Here is a 20,770-nt window from a genome sequence, read left to right on the forward strand (position 1 = left end):
CCAGGGCTGATCTCCTTCAGAATGGGCTGGTTGGATCTCCTTGCAGTCCAAGGGACTCTCAAGAGTCTTCTCCAACACCACAGTTCAAAAGCATCAATTCTTCGGCACTCAGCCTTCTTCACAGTCCAACTCTCACATCCATACATGACCACAAGAAAAACCATAGCCTTGACTAGATGGACCTTTGTTGGCAAAGTAATGTCTCTGCTTTTGAACATGCTATCTAGGTTGGTCATATCTTTCCTTCCAAGGAGTAAGCGTCTTTTAATTTCATGGCTGCAGTCACCATCTTCAGTGATTTTGGAGCCCCCCAAAATAAAGTCTGACACTGTTTCCAGTGTTTCCCCCTTTATTTCCCATGAAGTGATGGGACCAGATGCCATGATCTTCGTTTTCTGAATGTTGAGCTTTAAGCCAACTTTTTCACTCTCCACTTTCACCTTCATAAAGAGGCTTTTGAGTTCCTCTTCACTTTCTGCCATAAGGGTGGTGTCATCTGCATATCTGAGGTTATTGATATTTCTCCCGGCAACCTTGATTCCAGTTTGTGTTTCTTCCAGTCCAGCGTTTCTCATGATGTACTCTGCATATAAGTTAAATAAACAGGGTGACAATATACAGCCTTGACGAACTCCTTTTCCTATTTGGAACCAGTCTGTTGTTCCATGTCCAGTTCTAACTGTTGCTTCCTGACCTGCATCCAGATTTCTCAAGAGGCAGGTCAGGTGGTCTGGTATTCCCATCTCTTTCAGAATTGTCCACAGTTTATGTCTTCAACATGGTCCAGTTATTCTATCATTCTCAATTTTTGAGCTGGAGGCATTTAAATATCAAAAATCCAAATTTTTGAGTAAGTTTGTTTGTTGGTGTCAGCCAAGAGTATTCCAGTCAAGATATGGAAGTAAGTGAAGGGAAGTGTGGGTAGACGGGGACTCTGGAAATCAAGTGTGATGGTGACCAAGCTAAAGAAGAGAGAATTAACTGTTTCCACACAGGCCCAGTGCTGCCCTACCTTTGACTGTTTAAGAGAACCTGAAAAAATCTGATTCTTATCTGAAACAACTCAAATTTGAAAATATATTGTAATGAACTAAGTAAATTAAAAAAAATAGAAATAGAGCAACTTAAATCCCATTCCTCAGCTGACTGTACCGCATAGATCACTAATCGATGATTAGAGGAAGTTGTGATGTCGACTGAGAGGCCATGTGTGTGACATGACAAGTTCTTCCCTCTGGGGATGTTCCAGAAGATCACCCGAACCTTCTCTCTCCTTCTACTCACAGCTAAGGAACTGTTTTCCCCTGCAATCTACCTTATAGTACTTGGCACAGGATTGCTTTGGGTATAGAATTGCACACACAATGTTAGAACTTCTGAGGTTCTACCTTTGGTTTTAATTGTAGTGCAAGAAGGGTCTTTCTCCATCCCTCTGTCTTCATAGATTTTACATTGTACAAATATTCCAGCTCAGGTCCATCCTCTGCTAACCCATTCTCCCCCATCATGAGCATGGACCACCTTTGAATAAAACACCAAATCAGTATCTAGGGAAAATTACCCCATGTTACAAATAAGCTTTCTTTGGGGAAACTACTCTTAAGATTTCTACAACTTACCTGAAAGTGAAAGTCTCTCAGTCGTGTCTGACACCTTGTGACCCCATGGACTATAGTCCATGGAATTGTCCAGGCCAGAATACTGGGAAAGGCTAGAAGGGTAGCTTATCCCTTTTCCAGGGCATCTTCCCAATGCAGGGATCAAACCCAGGTCTCCCACATTGCAGGCGGATTCTTTACCAGCTGAGCCACAAGGGAGGCCCAGGAATGCTGGAGTGGGTGGCCTATCCCTTCTCCAGTGGATCTTCCTGACCCAGGAATCAAACTTGGGTCTCCTGCATTGCAGGCAGATTCTTTACCAACTGAGCTATATAGATTCATTTGTGATTTGAACCTAAAGGTATGACTTAAAGAACTGGAGGATCGAGATATTTCTGGAAGAAAAACCTATAAGTGTGTGTGTGTGTGGAGGGGGGAACCAGCAGGAACACAGTCAAGGAGTTCTAGTTGATTTAATGGTTTGATCCAAGAAAGGTAGAATAGCTCCAGGTCTCCTATAGATGATAAGCAGGTAAACCTCTAGAAGAGCAGATCGTTGTATAGGACCTCCGTTTTCCATTCATAATGTCTCCTCTTTCCCATTCTTGAAAGCCTTCTTGGAAAGGAACCTACAGGTCTATGCTGCCGATTCATACATCTAAGCTAGGACTATATCTTTAGTTCTGATGTAGAAAGATGTAGAAGAGGGAAGAGACATATTCATTGATAAAACACTCTTTTAAAGCCCTCAGAATTCCCCTGCTTTAACTACTGCTGGGTACCCAAAATGACCTGTGACTATCCTGGGTCTGTCTGTCTTTCACCTTTTCAAGGATCATTCATTAATTCATTTCTGCAATTAGTATTTCTCCAGTACTTGTCACACCCTGGGCACCCCTAGGATATTATAGGGAGCACACCCCTAGCTGAACACTCAGCCAGGATGCATCAGTAGTAAATTCTTACATCTTCATCTTCACTACTACACGTCTGCATCTTCATTACTAAAGGGGGAGCCTCTGGTGCAATTACACAAGATAAGAATATTTTAATGTCATATTTTCACTCATTCAGTTTCTCTCTATGTATGTATGTGTGTGTATAATTGAAGCATAGTTGATTTGCAGTGTTGTCTTAATTTTGGGTGTACAGCAAAGTGATTCAGTTATACATAGCTATTCTTTTTCAGATGTTCCTCCCTTATAGGTTATCACAAAATATTGAGTACAGTTCCCTATGCTATACAGTATGTCCTTGTTGGTTATCTATTTTATTTATTTATTTTTTATATATAGTCATGTGTATGTGTTAATCCCAAACTAGACATTGGTGACTGATCAATGATTTTTTTTTTTTTTTAATCCTTGGAGGTCGGCTGGACATATTATGAGTGCTGACTCCTGAGGATCTTTTTGGTGCTTTGTGGCCTGGGAGGTCCCCTTGACCACAAGAATGAGGAAAATGTGGTCTCCTTAGCTTTTACACAAGCAGGGCTCTGCTCATATTGTATCTTTATCTTAAGAGTTAACAGGACCCTACGGCTGCTCCACCTGGGAGCCGGTGTCTCCTGCTTCACAACTCCTCTCCAGCCCCACTTTCTGTATTTTAGGATGAACGTCGCCTTCTGTAATGTTGTGTCTGCTGAGCATGTCAGCTGCTGGAAAGACAATGCCATCACCTTCGATCTAGATACAAGTCGACACTATCATTTCCAAGAAAAGAATATCCTTCAAAAATTAATCTCAAAAGATCTGGTGTTACTGAAACTGTCACTGCTTTGTTTCCTAGAAAAGGGGGCTTTGGGCAGCAGGAGTTTCCTGTAGTTTTGTTTATTTTTCATCCTATTCATATAGACAGAAAGAAAGCTCTTTTAGGTCAATCTTTGTGGATTTTTTTTTTTTGTATGTGTATTTCAAAACTTCCTGTTCATTTGCAGAAAAAGAAAATGATACAAAATGAAGAAGAGGGAAATGCATTCTCTCCTCACCAGTAGTTTGGAAAAGAAAACTTAAATTATGTCCCCAAACACTTATTTACCTCATATGTGGTATTTGTGGACTGGATAAAGAACCTTAGGGTACAGGGAAAGGAAAGGTTAAGGAGCTTATAGAAAATGAGTTTTTATGGTAGTATTACTGTGTCATAGAGAAAATAAAAACATCTCTGGCTTGTGCCACTGTTTGTGAATTTTTGAAAACATTTCCAAGGTCAAGTTTCTGAGAGCAGGACTTGAAAACGGTGGTTTCACTCCCTTAGCTGTGATCTCGTTTCCCTGCAGGGTCCTGGCAGCCTCTCAGCTGCACTTCTTTGTGAACATCATCGGTCTAGGTATCTTTTGGTCCCTTCAGATGAGCCATCAGCTCACTTCTTTTCCCTTCTGCTGAGCAGTATTGTTCCTGGGCTCTTTTGTTAAGTTACAATAAATGTGTTGAGCAACCAGCAGGCTGATGACACAAAGTCGTTTATTGATTTGAAAACAAACCAAGGGCTCACTTCACCTTAAAATCCTAGAGCACAAAACTCCAGTTCCTCAAAAACAGCCTAAGTGTTAACACCAAAATACTTCAGTCCTGTTTTCAGGGCACTTTGGACATATTTAAAAACGAGAACTCTGCCTTATTATAATAACAGTTAGTGTCTTTTTAGTCTTGGTGACTTTGACACCTAGCCTCTTCCAGGTCTTTCTGGATGTTAATTATTTTGTCTTGTTGCCCCAAAATGCACACACACAGATCAGGCTGATGCTGCCATCTGGGACTTGGTATTGCAAATTTACAAGACTCTGTTGCCTTTAAATTATATAATGACACAAGGGTGTTTTAGAAGAAGAAAGGTGGAGAGTTGTTTGTCACAGAGTGTTGTGTGAGTTACAGTGCCCTAGGTGATATATGTGACTGGGTGAAAACAGAGGTATTTGTTACACATTTACCATTCATTCTTTCACTCACTCGCTTCTTCATTCTTTCAGTGGCTAAGATGAACCAAACCAGAAAGCGTCTCTCAAGTCTTGGTGATTTGTCCATTTATGAGCAGAACCATCCTGTTCTCTATTATCTGGTTCTTGACAGTCTGTTTTAGTGAAATATATAAATAAAATAATCCACAGATTGTGCCTAGTGCAGTGAAGGGCTTTAAGAACATGTGGTGATACAGGCCCAAGGAGGAGAGGGAGAATCCAGGTGTGTGCAGTCTGGGAGAGGGCCATTCCAGCCAGTGGGGACAGCACGTGCAAATGTCCTGCGGCAGTGTGGTCTGAGTATCGTGAGAGAGCAGGAGACTGGTGCAGGGTTGGTGTACAATTGTTCACAGGTTCTAGGCTGTGTGAGGTCAGATGGCTGGGTCGTGTGTCTCCCTTCCCAGGCCTCTTTAGTCTAACTTAGCTGTCCCCACAAGTCCTTGAACTCACCTTTTAATTACCTGACCCTAAATCTTTGCTCACACTAAAATTCCCTTTCCTTCTCATGTCTAAAGGTTATCATTACGCTGAGCAAAAAACAAAACCAGAAAAGGGTACATACTTGTGATTCTCTTTGTGTGAGTTTCTGGGAAAGGCAACGTGCATCTGTAATGACAGGGGAGTTCAGGGTCTGGGGGGCTGGCAGCTGGGGATGCGTGACTGCAAGGAGGAATGAGGACCTTTGAGGGTGATGAAAGTGCTCAATCTTGGTTGTTATACTGGTATACAGGTGGATGTACTTGTCAAAACTCATCAGACTATACATGGAAATGGGGCATTGATCAGATGTAAATCACACATCAATAAAGCTGAGAAAGACATTATAGAGTAAGAAAAAGGGACATTTTATAGAGCTCAGATTCATCTCCATTATCTCCCCTCAGAAATAAGCTCTCTCGTTCCAGCATTCCGCTGTGCCCTATCGGTCTCTGTGGTTTGACACACACACACCACACCGTGTACAGCACTTCAGGAGCATGGGGCTTTACAGGCCGCTTCTCCTCCGGGCTTCCTTGTCCCCTTAGGAGGTAATCCCCATCTTGTCTGTCTTTTCTTCCACATAGCGCAGTCCTCAGAACTCAGAAGAGGACCCCACTGAACCCTTGTTCAGTCAATGGCACAGTTTTCATATTTACTTCCTGCCTGGTTCCCAAAAAGGATGAACAGGAAACAAAATTGATTTCCAGGAGTTGATGAGTGGATGGGCTCTTCTCAGCACTAGAGCCTGCACCCTGACTCCACGTGTAAAAATTGGGAGCAGAATGGGCTTTTGACGCACCTTCTTCACACCCATACTTGCTTATTGACCTAGAGAGACGCATGTGATGGCTTCTCTGTTCTCCAATAGGTAAATGCTGTGCTGACCCTCTGCATTGCGCTTCTTAATGGTCCATTATTCCTCCGTGGACAGACAATGGGAGAATCCGTGTTGGCAAACGGCACAAAGTGGACAGGACAATGTAATAGGAAGGCGGCTATTATGTCCCATTGTTACATTGTGTGAAGGGTAATCGAAGGAGCGTGTGGTCTGTCGCAGACCTGCCACTCGGCTTGTTGTGGGGAAAGATCTTAAATCAGCCCTCTTGTACTTGCTCTTCAGAAATCTTTCCCCTTCTCTGACACTCTCCTTGTGCAATTTCTGATGTTTCAAACTGGCCGATTACCTGGAATACCAGCTTTGCAAGACGTGACACAAAAGTTCACCCATTCCTTCCAACTCATAACACTTTCAAATTGTGGCTCCAAATTATTCCTGTAAAAGTAGCCGATCTTTATGACTCCTGGGGGATTTCTTATTTTAATCTAAAACTTTCTGAAATGGTTCAGTTTTGTGGAAATGATGGGGGAGTGTCTGCTCCTAGCAGTTTTTGTGTTCAAGGGCAAATCAACCTCTGTGCTTGCTAACTCTAATTTTCCAAGGGTTATGAGACTTTAATTTGATTCTTTATCCAATGTGCATAAAATGTTCACTGGAATTTGCATAATACATTTATTGTATAATCACTCTTCACATTGGTTACCTGTTTCCTCAAATGAACAGTATTTTTTTTTTTAAGGGAACATATTCATGTAGGACCAAGTTGAACTTAGAACAGAATTAGGTATACCTCTGAAGGACAAATAAAAGAGAAAGAGGGGGAGGGCATGCAATTGTCCTGAAATTGGCTATTATGTAAAAATAGCCCCAATCCTGTATTTTCAAATATTCATTTTTGCAAATACAAGCAGGGGCAGGATTGCTGTCTTTAAACATGTATTAAAAAATTGTTATGTGGAGAATGAAATACAGCTGCCGGTCTTGTCCCAGAATGTATTTAAGATGAGTGGATTGCATCAGGGTACAGTACAATTTGAGAAGATGAGGGCGCTGGAGAGGGATGAGGACGTAGGCACTGGGCCAGGTGCTTTGAAGGCATTTATATTCATTCACTACCCAGAGCCAATACATAATTGAGGTAATATTATTAACCTTAATTCTATCTTCGTGCTCTTTGCCTTTGGACTCAGTGCTACCGCATGGCGTATTTCAAGATCAGAGGGCGGTTGAATGACATGATCCCCATTTCTCCTTCTGTTTTATGAGCATGGTGTGTGCAGTGATGATTTGAAAGAGTGTCTGCTTGCAGGCCAGGGTGTCTCAATCTTTAGTGTGCCCTCAGGTACTTGGAAATCTTGTCAACATGGAAGGTCTGAGCCAGTAGCTCTAGGGTGGGCCTGAGAGTCTGACTTCTGACCAACTTCTGGTTGATGTCATTGCTGCTGGCCCTCAGACACCACATAAAGTAGCAAAGAAGGAAGCCTTTCAAGGTAGGCCTCTCCAGGCTCTGCTTATAGAGCCATGTCCCTAGTGATCCAGGCCCTGATCCTATTTGGGACCATTGAACATCCTGGTTAAGGCTCCCCAAACTGCATTTCAACCAGCATCTCCTAGGATAAGAAATCCTGGTCTATTCCAATGACTAGGATTTTTCAAGGAAGCTCTGCCTAGATGAGGGAAGGCCTGGGTTGGAAGTCATGGGTCACCAGCTATCAAAGGATCCAGAAGAGTTGGTGTCATGAGCTACCATACCAATTTACAAATTACAGCCAAATTACTTTGGGGAAAATGTGTCTTTGATTGTTGAAAAAAATTCACTATCAACTTACAAATGAATGTGCAGTCATGAATATAATGACATGACTATTCAAACTCTTGGCATGCTTTCTGAATCACAGATCTGAAATGTTTTCTCCTAAGATCCTGATATATTTCCCAAATCCCTTTGAGAAAGATCTAACTTCGTTGCAATGAGAAGGAAAATGGGCTTACAATCCTTATATTTCAGGAGGATATTGTGTGAATTTGATTTCACTGGTTTCTGATATCTTTGGTTTGTAATACCTAAAGGTCCTTTGAAACATCTTTGAAAGAAATGAAAAAGTTAGGGGAAATCACTCTCTAAAGTCTACAAGGCCTTGAAAGTATTGCCTATTACTATTTTATTGATTTAAAAAATCTTTTAAAATATTGGAATAAATCAGTTTGGTAAAGTAGGACACATTTGGCTAAGGCATAATGTGAGCTCATAAATCTTTTAGAAGTGTTTGGCAAAATCTTAACTACAAATGGTTTTCATTTCATCATTTTTTTAATGTTATTTTATTTTTAAACTTTACATAATTGTATTAATTTTGCCAAATATCAAAATGAATCCACCACAGGTATACATGTGTTCCCCATCCTGAACCCTCCTCCCTCCTATTTCCTTTTCTATATGAATCCCTAAGTGCTTCTAATACATACACAAAGAAGAGCTCACAAATTAGTTTCAGCTATTTTTTGTTTGTTTTTCAGTTAGAACTCAGAAGGAATCATTGGATAGTTTCTTGGGAAGTGGGATCAAAGCCCTAAAATCTAGTTGGAAAAGGACTTATATTTCACTGAATAACATTTTGTTTGGCATGATTTTTATATTTTATTTAAAAAAAAATTTTAACCACATGCATGCATTATTTTCAAGTGTCCAGGCCATTCATTGGCTGGAGCCATTGAGTGAATGTGGATTAAAGTACTTGATGGTGGTGGTATGAGTGAAGGGGGAGATCATCCTTCCATTGATTCTCACATACTGAGGCCACAATCTCTGCTCTTCTTTATATATATTTACAAATATATTATATTTATATATACACATTTATTTTTATTTGACTGCGCAAGGCTTCCCTGATGGTTCAGATGGTCAAGAATCTGCCTGCAATGCAGGAGACCCGGTTCAATCCCTGAGTCAGGAAGATCCCCTGGAGAAGGGAATGGCAACCCACTCCAGTATTCTTGGTCTGGAGAATTCCATGGACAGAGGAGCCTGGCAGGCTACAGTCCATGGGGTCGCAGAGTCAGACACGACTGAGTGACCAAGAGACTAACACATGGCTGAACATCAGGTCTTATTTGCAGCATGCAGGATCTTTAGTTACAGCATATACGATCTGGGCTTCCCTGGTGGCTCAGCTGGTAAAGAATCCACCTGCAATGCGGGAGATGTGGGTTCAATCCCTGGGTTGGGAAGATCCCCTGGAGAAGGGAAAGGCTACCCACTCCAGTATTCTGGACTGGAGAATTCCATGGACTGTATAGTCCATGGGCTTGCAAATAGTCGGAGACGACTGAGCGACTTTCACTCACTTGTATATGATCTAGTTCCCTGAGCAAAGAACAAACCTAGGCCCCCTGCACTGGGAGTGTGGAGTCTTAGCTATTAGACCACTAAGGAAGTCCCCATCTCTGCTCTTCTGATGGAGAAATAGTCCACAGCTGTACCTGTCTATAGAAAGGCCAGAGCAGAGAGAGGGAGGGAAAGATGAGCACAGGTGTAAAGTCATAGTTTTGGCAACCCTTCTGTGCACAAGGATTGCAGAGCTGTAATTAGAGTATTCAGTTGTAGCTTGCTTCCATCATAGTTGCAGACCGAGTGGAATTGTTTTATCAACACTCTGGCTGGCTTCTGCAGACACAATGCATTACACACTTAAATCTCCCACTGTTCTTGATGGCAGAGAAACTTAGGACCAGCAGTTCACATGAGACACACATTTTATTTGTATCCTAGAATGAGGAAAGGAAAATTTTGCAGGATGATTCGCAGAGGTTAATCTATCCACTTACAGCCAAGCAGGCTGCTCCCTTAATCTCTGCAATATTATAATAACATCATGACTGGTTTAGTCAAAGACTTTGGCAAATCAGTGAGTTTCTTTAATCTCACTAAAGCATAATGATCTCCCTAAGCCCATAAATAATGATCCTGATCCTAATTTTGACTTTATTCAGTAGATAGAAGCCATTTCTCTCGTTTAAAAATCAATTGGGGTGAGAAGGGAAGTGAGTTTTGGGATTTGAATTTGTGTTTGGCTTAATACTTTTGATGCACCTTAAATGGAATAAGCAGTGTCCCATTTTCAAGCGGCACGCTGCTGAGTATGCTGCTCCCTGAATTCGTCCATCTTTGTAATTGTTTTATTCTGCCAGGGAATGCCACTTGGGACCCAGTTTCTTTTCCCGAGTCCTCGTGTTGTCATTTGCTCTTACGTACCGAGTTTGCCCCCACCTGGAAGGAATATTTGCCATTTTAGAATACTAGCACTTTATTCTCAGTTTTTCAAAAGTCTTTATTGCATCTGTTATGATCCTGCTTCTGTTTTATGTTCTGTATTTTTGGCCAGGAGGCAGGTGGGGCCTTGGCTCCCCAACCAGGGATCAAACCTCCACCCCCTGCCTTGGGAGGGGAAGTCTTAGCCACTGCACTGCCAGAGAAGTTCCTGTTTTCACTTTTTATGTGACATTGACTCCTCCCTATGTTTTGTATTTAACTTACTATGCGTCTATTATACACGGAAACAGGAAAGCAGAAAGACTAATATACACATAAATGTAGAGTGTGGATAGTTTTGCCATCATGCTGCTCACTGACAGGGAGCCTGACACGGGTGTCCAGCTCTGATGAGCAGGGCTGTGCACACTAACCCTCGCATTTTAAACTAAATGAAAACATGCCATTCTGCATGTGCTCACTGATGTAACCCCCCGTGTAGGAGGACCCCCTACTGTATTTAAATGTATTTATCTATCCTCCTAGATCAGAAGCTCCCCGACAGGAAGGGATGGATGTCACAGTATCTTAATTTTCCCTGCAGCATCGAACACATCATTTCCTTGCACATAGTAGATGTTTAGTAAATTTAATAGTAATATATTCACATTGTCTTTATATAATGAATATTACTCAGCCATAAAAAGGATGAAATAATGCCATTTGCAGCTACATGGATGGACATAGAGATGATCGTACTAAGTGAAATATGTCAGAAAAAGAAAGACAAATATATGATATCACTTACAGGTGGAATCTACAACAGTGATATACATGTGCTTATTTACAAAACAGAAATAAACTCACAGACATAGAAAACAAGCTTACAGTTATCAAATGTGAAAGGGGCAGTGGAGGGATAAATTAGTGGTTTGGGATTGGCTGCTGCTGCTGCTGCTAAGTCGCTTCAGTCGTGTCCGACTCTGTGTGATCCCACAGACGGCAGCCACAAGGCTCCCCCGTCCCTGGGATTCTCCAGGCAAGAGCACTGGAGTGGGTTGCCATTTCCTTCTCCAATGCATGAAAGTGAGAAGTGAAAGGGAAGTCGCTCAGTCGTGTCCGACTCTTAGCGACCCCATGGACTGCAGCCTACCAGGCTCCTCCATCCATGGGATTTTCCAGGCAAAGTACTGGAGTGGGGTGCCATTGCCTTCTCTGTTGGGATTGGCAGATATACACTAATATATATAAAATAGGTAAAGAACAAGGTCTGACTGTATAACACAGGAAACTATATTCAGCATTCTGTAATGACCTGTAAAGGAAAAGAATCTGAAAAACGGTATGTGTGTGTGTATGTATTCTGAACACTTTGCTGTACACCTGAAACTAACATTATAAATCAACTGTACTTCAATAAAAAGTAAGTAAAAAAAACTAAGATTAAAAATAATAACTGTAAGGATTGGGGGCAGGAGGAGAAGGGGACAACAGAGGATGAGATGGCTGGATGGCATCACTGACTCGATGGACGTTGAGTGTGAGTGAACTCCGGGAGTTGGAGATGGACAGGGAGGCCTGGCGTGCTGCGGTTCTTGGGGTTGCAAAGAGTCGGACACATCTGAGCAACTGAACTGAACTGAACTGAACTGAAAGTCACATGATGAGTCAAAAGTGTCTTTCCCCACAGGTCAGTTCTATTGCAAAACCTCATGTCTTATTTTACTGTTTATGGAAGTAGAATATCAGAATTAAGTAATTAAGCTCAGAAATCAGGGAAGAGAGTGAAGCAATCTGTTTTCCGTGGGTGGACCTTGTTGCCCATCTTTTTCGCCTCTGCCTGCTAAGCATCTGAAGGTTGCAGCCCTTTGCATGAGATGTACATTTGCTGTTCTTTTCTGTATGAAACTGTCCCATCCTTTTTTCCAAAGATGCTTCAAAGAACGAATCATTTCAGATTTTAATGGTTTAGATTCTTTTCCTTCAAAATGAGTGCTGTTTGGCCTTTGCATTCTAGCAGGATTTTTCTTCCACCCTTGTTCTTTTCACATCTAAGTTAGGCTGTAGGCCTGTTGTATTGTAGCATCCTTGCTTCACTGTAATGATCAGTCACAGGACATCAGTGGGAAAGGAAATACTGAAGAAATGATTAGGTTCTCTTGTTAGTCTGGTTTTACAAGCATTATGTGCAGCAAAGAATTTATAAGTGCTGTCCTTCAGCTACCTCCTTTGATCAACATAATGCAGAGAACTAGGAAATCCAATAATAAGAGAAGACATTTGGCGGTCACTCAACAATTTAGTGATGTACAAAACGTTGAGCTGAAATACAGATGCCTGGAGGCAGCCTTGAGCCCAGCAGACTTTCAGGAAACCTGCAAATCACTCCTCCTTTCCTGCAGGCCACCTTCTCTCCCTGCAATTTAGTTTCCCCGCTTTGAGCTCAGACAACATCCATGGCATGTTCTTAAGCCAAAATAGAAAGTGGGGGTTTTATGGCAGGGTGATTCTTAAACATCAGCTGTTTAAGCTTGAGTAGAACTTTAGTGGAATGTGTGATTCCTAGACAAAGTGTTCACTTCTTCTTTTTAAAAATCACATTTGACTCACAGCTGGATTGTCACTGGAAGAAGTTGGGTGTTACCTCAAGCCATGGACTTCAAATGGGCTTTCTGACAGTCCTCCTACAGAAACATGAAAAGCAGTGTGAGGTTACAGTCTGAGAGCAAGTCTTGCTCAGCTCATGGGCTCATGCCACCACACATCTGAGCCAGCAGTCCTGGTTTGTATCACTTCCCCACACAAAGAACCATCCACAGTGGGTAAATGTGTAAGCAATTTACATAAAGGATTTAAAGAGCCACTAGCAATACAGAAGTATGAAAAAGACTGTTGACTATGATAAAGTTGATACCAAAGGAGAAATGTGGATGAGGGATGAATTAGGAGGTTGGGAACTGACCTTTACAAAATGTCTATATGAAATAGATAATCAGGGGCTCCCCTGGTGGTTCAGCGGTAAAGAATCATCCTGCCAATGCAGGCCTCACTGGTTTGATCCCTGTCCTGAGAAGATCCCACATGCTGGGGAGCAGCTAAGCCGTGCACCACAACTATTGAGCCTATGCTCTACAGCCTGGGAAAATCAGCTTCTGAATGTGCCTAGAGCCTGTTTTCCACAACAAGAGAAGCCCCTGCAATGAGAAGTCCACGCACCACAGTTAAGAATAGCTCCCACTTGCCACGACTAGAAAGAAACCCAGGCAGCAACAAAGACCCAACACAGCCAGAATAAATAAAATTATAAAATAGATAATCAACAAGGACCTGTTGTATATAGCACAGGAAACTCTACCCAATCTTCTGCAATCAACTATATGGGAAAGGCATCTGGAAAAGAGTAGGTATGTGTGTGTATAACTGACTCACTTTGCTGTACACCTGAAACTCGCACATCAGTGCAAATTAACTATCCCCCTGCTCCTTGTTACTCACTCATTCATGTCCCGACTATACTCCAAAATAAAATAAAACCTAAATTTAAAAAGAGGATCAAGATACTTGCAACAGAATTCAAATGGATTGGCACACAATTGTGTCGTTGAATGGCAAAAGTCACAAGAAGCTGCCTACAGATATACTAAAGAAAATAAAACCAAAAACCTCTGGATTACCATTGTTTGTAGAACTGTGTCACAATTTCTAAATAAATATATTTTTGCTTCTTTATAAAGTCACTAGGCTTGTAGTGCAATAAAAAAAATAGCAAAACTTTAAATTAACACACCAAGTTTCAAGCATTTCAGGAAAGCATTGATTAGATCTGCCAGTGGAATGAGTGCATTTGGCGAATGACCTAATTAGCGTGGAGCATGGAGCTCTTTCTCACTGCTCTCTGCTTCCTGCTAATTGCAGAGCTGCTGGCCTTCTCCCCCTGACAAGGAAGGAAAACAAGGACGGGGTGTATGGAGAAAACAGTGGCATACAGTTGTCATCCATTTGAACCTGCTGCCAGGCTTCATTATGTAATTGAGGCAGTGAGACCAGTGGCCTTCCAGCCTCTTGGGCCGGAGTTTCCAGTGGGTCCCATTTTACTGAGGATTTTAGCAGTTACCATAAAGCATTATTAGCTGGAGCTGAACTAATCTCCCTACGCTGCCCCTCACCAGATGTAGGTATGGAGGTTTCTGTTCCCAGGCTTGATGATTTGTCATTAAGGAGAGCAAATTGAAACCAAGTTGGAGTTGCTTTATTCCTTCATAAATGCATCATTATTCTCTAGGGGCAGCTTCGTATTTCATTCTGTTTCTTTGCGTTTGTGATGTAGTATACGCTGTCACATAAAACTCAAGAGTGCCGTGTTTTCCTCCAGAATCGTGGCGTTTTGGGGGGAATTACTTGAGATGTTTTACCTGTACACGTTCATTTTAATTAGTGAAAGTAAATTCGTATGAAAAACAGAACTTAGTGAAATATTTTTTTTAATATTTTCTTGGTGTGGACCATTTTTAAAGTCTTTATTGAATTTGTTATGATATTGCTTTTGTTTTGTGTTTTGGTTATTTTGGCCACGAGGCATGAGGGATCTTAACTCCCTGTATGGAAGTTAAGATCCAATGGAAGTTAAGATCCACCTTCTACGCCCAATGGAAGGTGAAGTCTTAATCACTGAAGCACCAGGAAAGCCCTCAAAACATTGATTATGTTATAACTTTGTTTCCCAGGAGTCTTCAGGAGAGATGTTTTGTACTAGGGAGCCACTCTCCTTGCTGGCACGATGGCTCTTTGGAAAGACACTCTTCTCAAAGTCCGCCCATCACCTCCCTGATTCAGAGGAGGCTCAGGGAGTCTCCTCCCCTGACAGGGATTTCTTCTGTTTGGACTGGAGTTTAGCCCTGGAGCTCAGCATCACGATTTTGTACTGTCCTGTGGGATGTGTGGGGTGGATGAAATGGAGGAAGCCACGCTGTTATAGCAGCCGAGAGTTGTGAAATCCCTGGGGCCTCACTGGGTGGCAGCGTGGCTGAGTGAACCATGGCTGCTTGGTAGAGTCAACGTGTATTAAGACACTTTTATTAGTTAATCTCCACATAAGTCCCGTGGAGTAACTTAGCATCTTTTTAAACATGGTGTCAATTAATTTCGACAAATGTTTATTAAGTTCAGGCTATGTCCCAGAAACAAAGATATACAAAGAAAGAACACCTGGGAAATGTTTTTTTTTTTTCTTCCTTCCAGTTACTATGAGCAAAACACCAGGTCCCTGTTTTAGCAAAGGACAGCACTTCAGTCATGTTCTAGAACCCCCTTAACACTTCCACTTTCTCAGGAACATTATCCTAAAAGTTATGTCTTTCTGCCTTGAGCTTTAATCTCTTGACTTCTGCTTGATCTTTCTTATCAGTATGCAAAAGTACTAAGAACAGTATCTGTCTCATAGCAGGGCAACAAATAAATTCATGTTTAATATTTTGAATGAATACTCAGTAGTCCTGTAACCCAGGCCGGGGAATAGGTACACATATGTGTGTGCAGACAACTGGGCCACATTCCCAGAGATGCTTATTTCATTTTCCCAGAGGTGAAAAATGAGCATTACTCGTTTTTTAAGCTTGCAAGTAAGTGCTTCTAGCATATAGCTAAGGTTGGAAACCATAGACCATAGCATCTCCCGTCTTACAAGCAACAAACATAAGCAGCTCCTTAGCCTCACATACCCCTTAGGCTCAAGCTGGCTCCTAACTCTCCTTCCCAGCGACAGAATAGCAGACAAGACTGCAAACACTCTCTACTTCTCCATCTCGCTCTTGCTCTTCAACCACTCAAGCAGCCTTCGGTCCCCATCCCTGGCCTGTAGCTGAGCATGGTAAGAATACATGATATATACTACTGTACATACAATAAGCTACAAAGACCTACCGTACAGCAGAGTGAACTATATTCAGTATTGTAACAACCTATAATGAAGAAGAATCTGAAGCTGTGCCCCGAAACTAATCCAATATTATAAATCAAGTTCACATTCCTAAAACACTGGGCGTCTCAAGCTCCCATCTTGCTCTCACAGTGGCACTGGACAGCAGTGATCTCTCGCTCTGTCTCTTTGGCTTTGAGACATCTTCTTCCCTTTGCACTTCTTTCTTGCCATCGGATTCTCCTCCAGCCTCCTTTGAGATCTCCTTTTCTCATCTCACGAACACTTCAGTGGTGAAGTTTTAGCTCCAAACCTGCGCTCTTTGTTTCTACTTACACCAGGCACTTTTGTCTTTTTCCATTTCTGCAAATCGAACCTTCATGCTGTTGACCTCCTAGATTTTATTTCCAGTCTTGTTCCCCTTTCTGAGCACCAGCCAAATATATCCAGCTACTACTTGGCATTTTTTCTTAGATGTCTCACAGGCATTTCAGGCTCATCATGTCTCAAACTGATATTTTAATTTTCCCTCTCCCGTGTTGGTTCCTCCTCCAGGCTCCCAATTTCTGTAAATCACATCTCCACCTACCCATTGGCTTACGCCGAAAAACCAGTAGTAATCTTTGTCTGTTATGTTTCCCTTATTCCGAACCCAGTCCATGCATCACTGGGTCCTGTTAATTCTGCCTCCCACATGTAAGTCAAACCATCCATTTCATCCTTTCGATTTCATGGCCAGTTGCTGTTTGTCCAGATTACTATAATAGCCCTTAGGTCATCTCCCTGATCCCGCTCCTATTGCCCACCTCCCCTACAACCAATCCCATCTTCAGGACAAGCCAGTGAGCGTGATATTATAAAAATGCAGGTCATCTCATGCCCCTGCTTTCTTCAAACCTTCAGTAACAGTCAATCATCAGAGTCTGTGGTATATGCTCTCATTTTCTTTCAAGGAAGGCAAACCAATTTGTTATTATAGATTCATTTGTGTGGTTATTCATTTTATGTTCAGCTCCCAACTCAACTATAAGCTGAGTAAGGATGCAAACTGGAACTATTTTGTCCCCACTAGTCTATACTCTGTACTTCTATACATAGTGCCTGACATAGAATTTCATTATTGAATGAGAAAGCAGCCCGTGAATGAATGAGGAAGATTGACCAAAGCATGAGGTGGGAAAGGTGACTTAGCAAACCTCATGCAGCCCATTGTGCTGAGAACTCCATCACCCCCCGGATAAGTGTACTGACTGAATGAGCTGGGTTGAATTTTTTTTATGGGATTGTTATATTCCACATGCTAGCCTCAACATCTAAGGGATTTTGAAGAATTGTGACCTCTCGCTGGTGGGCTTCAGAGGCTTCTAGAAATAGGTTGCAAAGTAAGATTATAAAGTGGTTCATTGTACAGTGTATTTGGAAAAGCCTGTGCAGATTTGGCTTCAAATCCTGCTCTACCAATTAAGCAACTTGTGATTTGGGGGGTCAGTCTTGTCACCTGGCTTACACCTTGATTTCTGTATGTAAATACATAAACAGGCATGAGGACAATGGTATTGACACCTGCATTATTATCATTTCATCAGGTGCCAACACATCACCCACCCAGGGCAGTTGTTGGCCCATAATAAAGTCTATTTTTTATTTTATCATATGCTCCTCCTAACATTACTTCTAGACTTATTTTGCTCTTTCTCCTCTTTTTCTTCTTTTTCCCTCATTTTACTCATCTCAGGGATGGCAATCCTCATATTACTCACATAGTTTGAATTTTGTGGGAAGAGAGGAATCAGTAGTACTAACAGAGCAGGCTTCCTTGTGTATTTGAAACACAAACTTCCAAGGTTTTCAAGAGCATTGGAAGGTACACTGATGAGTAACAAGTTCATTTTTTGTTAACATGCTGGGAGGGAGAAAAAGAAGACAAGATTCAAGGGGAGAAAATTAAAAAGTTAATTACAAGAAACAACTTGGTAATTGAATTCCTATTCACTCTTTAGTTATTTCAGGGAAGAGGGTCACAGTTCACAGTTAGGAGGTTTGCCTTAGCAGTGCTCCTCAAAACTTCTACATGAGAGAAGGAAGGGGATACAGAGCTGATACCTGCCTGGTAGCAGAGAAGAGGAGCGGGATGCATGTGGGATGGGCTTTGAGTACCCTACACACGTTCTTGATCATATCTAGTTTGAAGTATCTTTGGCAGCTGAAATTACTCTCAGGTGAAGCCCTGACTAATACAGCTATATTTCATGGGCATGCAAAATCCCCCTTTTTCATGTATTACATTTTACTGGCTACTTCCTTGGCCTCACTACACCCACACACAGAGGCACACAAAGTACAACACAGGCACCTTTGGGGACTTTTCTGGTGGCCCAGCTGGTAAAGACTCTGCCTGCAATACGGAAGACCTGGTTTGATCCCTGGGTTGGGACAATCCCCTGGAGAAGGGAACGGCTACCTACTCCAATGTTCTTGACTGGAGAGTTCCATGGACAGAGGAGCCTGGTGAGCTACAGTCCATGGGGTTGCAAAGAGTCAGACATGACTTTTTCCCTTTCATGGGCAACTTTTATGCTCTTTTAAGATTCTACTTAAGCTTTAAAAAATAGCAAATAAGTGACATGGGTCTTTGTTTCTTATTTTTAAAAGACATTTGAATATTTGTCTATTTATCATAAGTTCCTTAACAGTCAAAATTGTTTATTTAGGATGTTATCTTTGAGAGAGACACGTCCTATAATGAGTTAACATGGGCTTGGAAATCAACTGGAACTGGGCTCAAATCTCCCTGAACTCATTCATCACCTTCATTCATTCATTCAACATGCATTTATTGAATGACTACTTGAATGCCAGAAACTGTTAAGTGCTAGCACTAACTTCATGCCGGTTCTAGCACTGCTTTTAATACCATCAAGTTTTTTGAGGGTTAGAAAATTACCTTTTGAGATAAACTTTTCTACATTTTTCAGCATTTTGTATTCCTAATTCTTACAACAAAGCCACTGAAGAAAGAAATGATTAAATAATGTTACCTTATTCACCAAATTAATCTAAATCAGCTTGCTGATTGCATAGCCAATGTCCAAAGCAACCTCTAGAAAATAAGCACATTATTTTATGTTTAATATTGTGGTCTCTTTCCTGACATGCTAAGGGCCATAGATTGAGGTCTATGGTTCAACCTGGGTCATGAGTGCGAGTATGACCACAAATACCCATTGCATCAGTGACACAGAGCGGCTTGCGAGCGCTAACCCGGGGCTTTGTGTTTTCACAGGGTATGGTTTTGTAGATTTCGACAGCCCAGCAGCTGCACAGAAAGCAGTAGCGTCTCTCAAGGCAAATGGCGTGCAGGCACAGATGGCCAAGGTAGGAACGGTGTTCCAGTTCTGCTTTATTACTTTTTTCTTTTGTGATCGTATGTTTTTCCATTCCTAAGAGAGGAATTGAAATTGGAGTTTGTGACCATTTGGATTATGTTTGTTAGGGAGGAATAAGAAACCTCATCATAGACTTGGCTTGGAAGAATCTGGCTGGTTTATTTCATTGACTGTTTGTGATTATATATTAATGTTCTCATTTATTATGGTTACTTTATTGGCGATTCAAGGGCACTTGTGAAATGCTCTGTTTTACCCCAGATAGGAGAGGTGTATGTGCACGCATGTATAATCTGGGGCTCTCACCTATAAACAGTTTTGGAAGAGTCCAGTTCTCAGTAAGATGTCTTTGATAAACTATGTTGAAAAATTGCTCATTGTCATGCTGGGGATAGATGATCCCTGAATGAGGGGATGGTCTGATTTGTGCAGGGAAATGAGTTTAACCCAAGCGTATATTGTCTGTATTACTAGGATTTCACTTTGGCCTTTATAAATAGAGTTTTCCTAGGTAACAGTCTCCCATATATTAATAATTTTCAGTACACTGTTATTGTTTTGTAAAACCAGTAATAGTATGGAACTTTCTACCTGAAATTATAATGCATTTTTACATTCAAGAAAATAAATAAAATCATTTATAATAATTTCTTATCCTGATATTGCAGTGGTAATTACAAGAATCTACACATATAAAATGCTATAGAACTATACACACATATTGTTCACTCAATGGCAACTTCCTGGTGTTGATATTATACTAAAATTAACATATAACCTTTGGGGAGATGGAGTGGAGCCCCAGGGGACCTCTCTATATGACCTTCCTGTAAATCTAGGATTATTTCCAAATAGAAATGCTTTAAATATCAGTTATAACATAGGAATGCTCGGTACATATTTGTTTGAAAATAATGGTCATTTGGGGGTTACTCATATGTAACTTTAGTTTTCTGATTCCTATCAGTGAATGTGTAGATCTCTGGCTTCTCAAAAGTTAGGTGGAAAGTCAGTAGGTCTTGAAATACTGATCTAATGCATTGATGTTATATTTATGTATATATTAATGCTTACTCTGAACTTTTCCCAGAGAGAGCTGAGTTACACTAAGTTGTCAATTTTTTGGTCATTAGGATTTTATTATCATTGTTAAAATTCTTTGATGACATTTTCCAGTTTCAACACCTGATAACTAGAGATGGGCTATTTGGTTTTCTTCATCTTCGAGCAAGCAGATACCTCCCGTATCTGTTAACCTTTCACTGTGGTTCACTGCTCATAGAGATTACTTTGGTGGACTCATTGCCCTTAATGACACATTAATTGTTTTCAAGGTGGGATAAATTAGA

The 20,770-nt window shown here is 41.3% G+C and overlaps 1 protein-coding gene across 1 annotated transcript in view; it reads left to right on the forward strand.

Moving 5' to 3' along the window:
- The window catches only part of LOC104990119 (RNA-binding motif, single-stranded-interacting protein 3), a 682,427-nt gene that overhangs the window by 325,523 nt on the left and 336,134 nt on the right, over positions 1–20,770 (forward strand). Inside the window, exon 4 of the mRNA XM_010842053.1 lies at positions 19,319–19,410. Within this exon, the coding sequence (XP_010840355.1) occupies positions 19,319–19,410 (92 nt within the window). The remainder of the gene's footprint in view (positions 1–19,318; positions 19,411–20,770) is intronic.

Source organism: Bison bison, unplaced genomic scaffold (genome assembly GCF_000754665.1).
Source record: "Bison bison bison isolate TAMUID 2011002044 unplaced genomic scaffold, Bison_UMD1.0 scf7180017864171, whole genome shotgun sequence".
Classification (NCBI taxonomy): domain Eukaryota; kingdom Metazoa; phylum Chordata; class Mammalia; order Artiodactyla; family Bovidae; genus Bison; species Bison bison.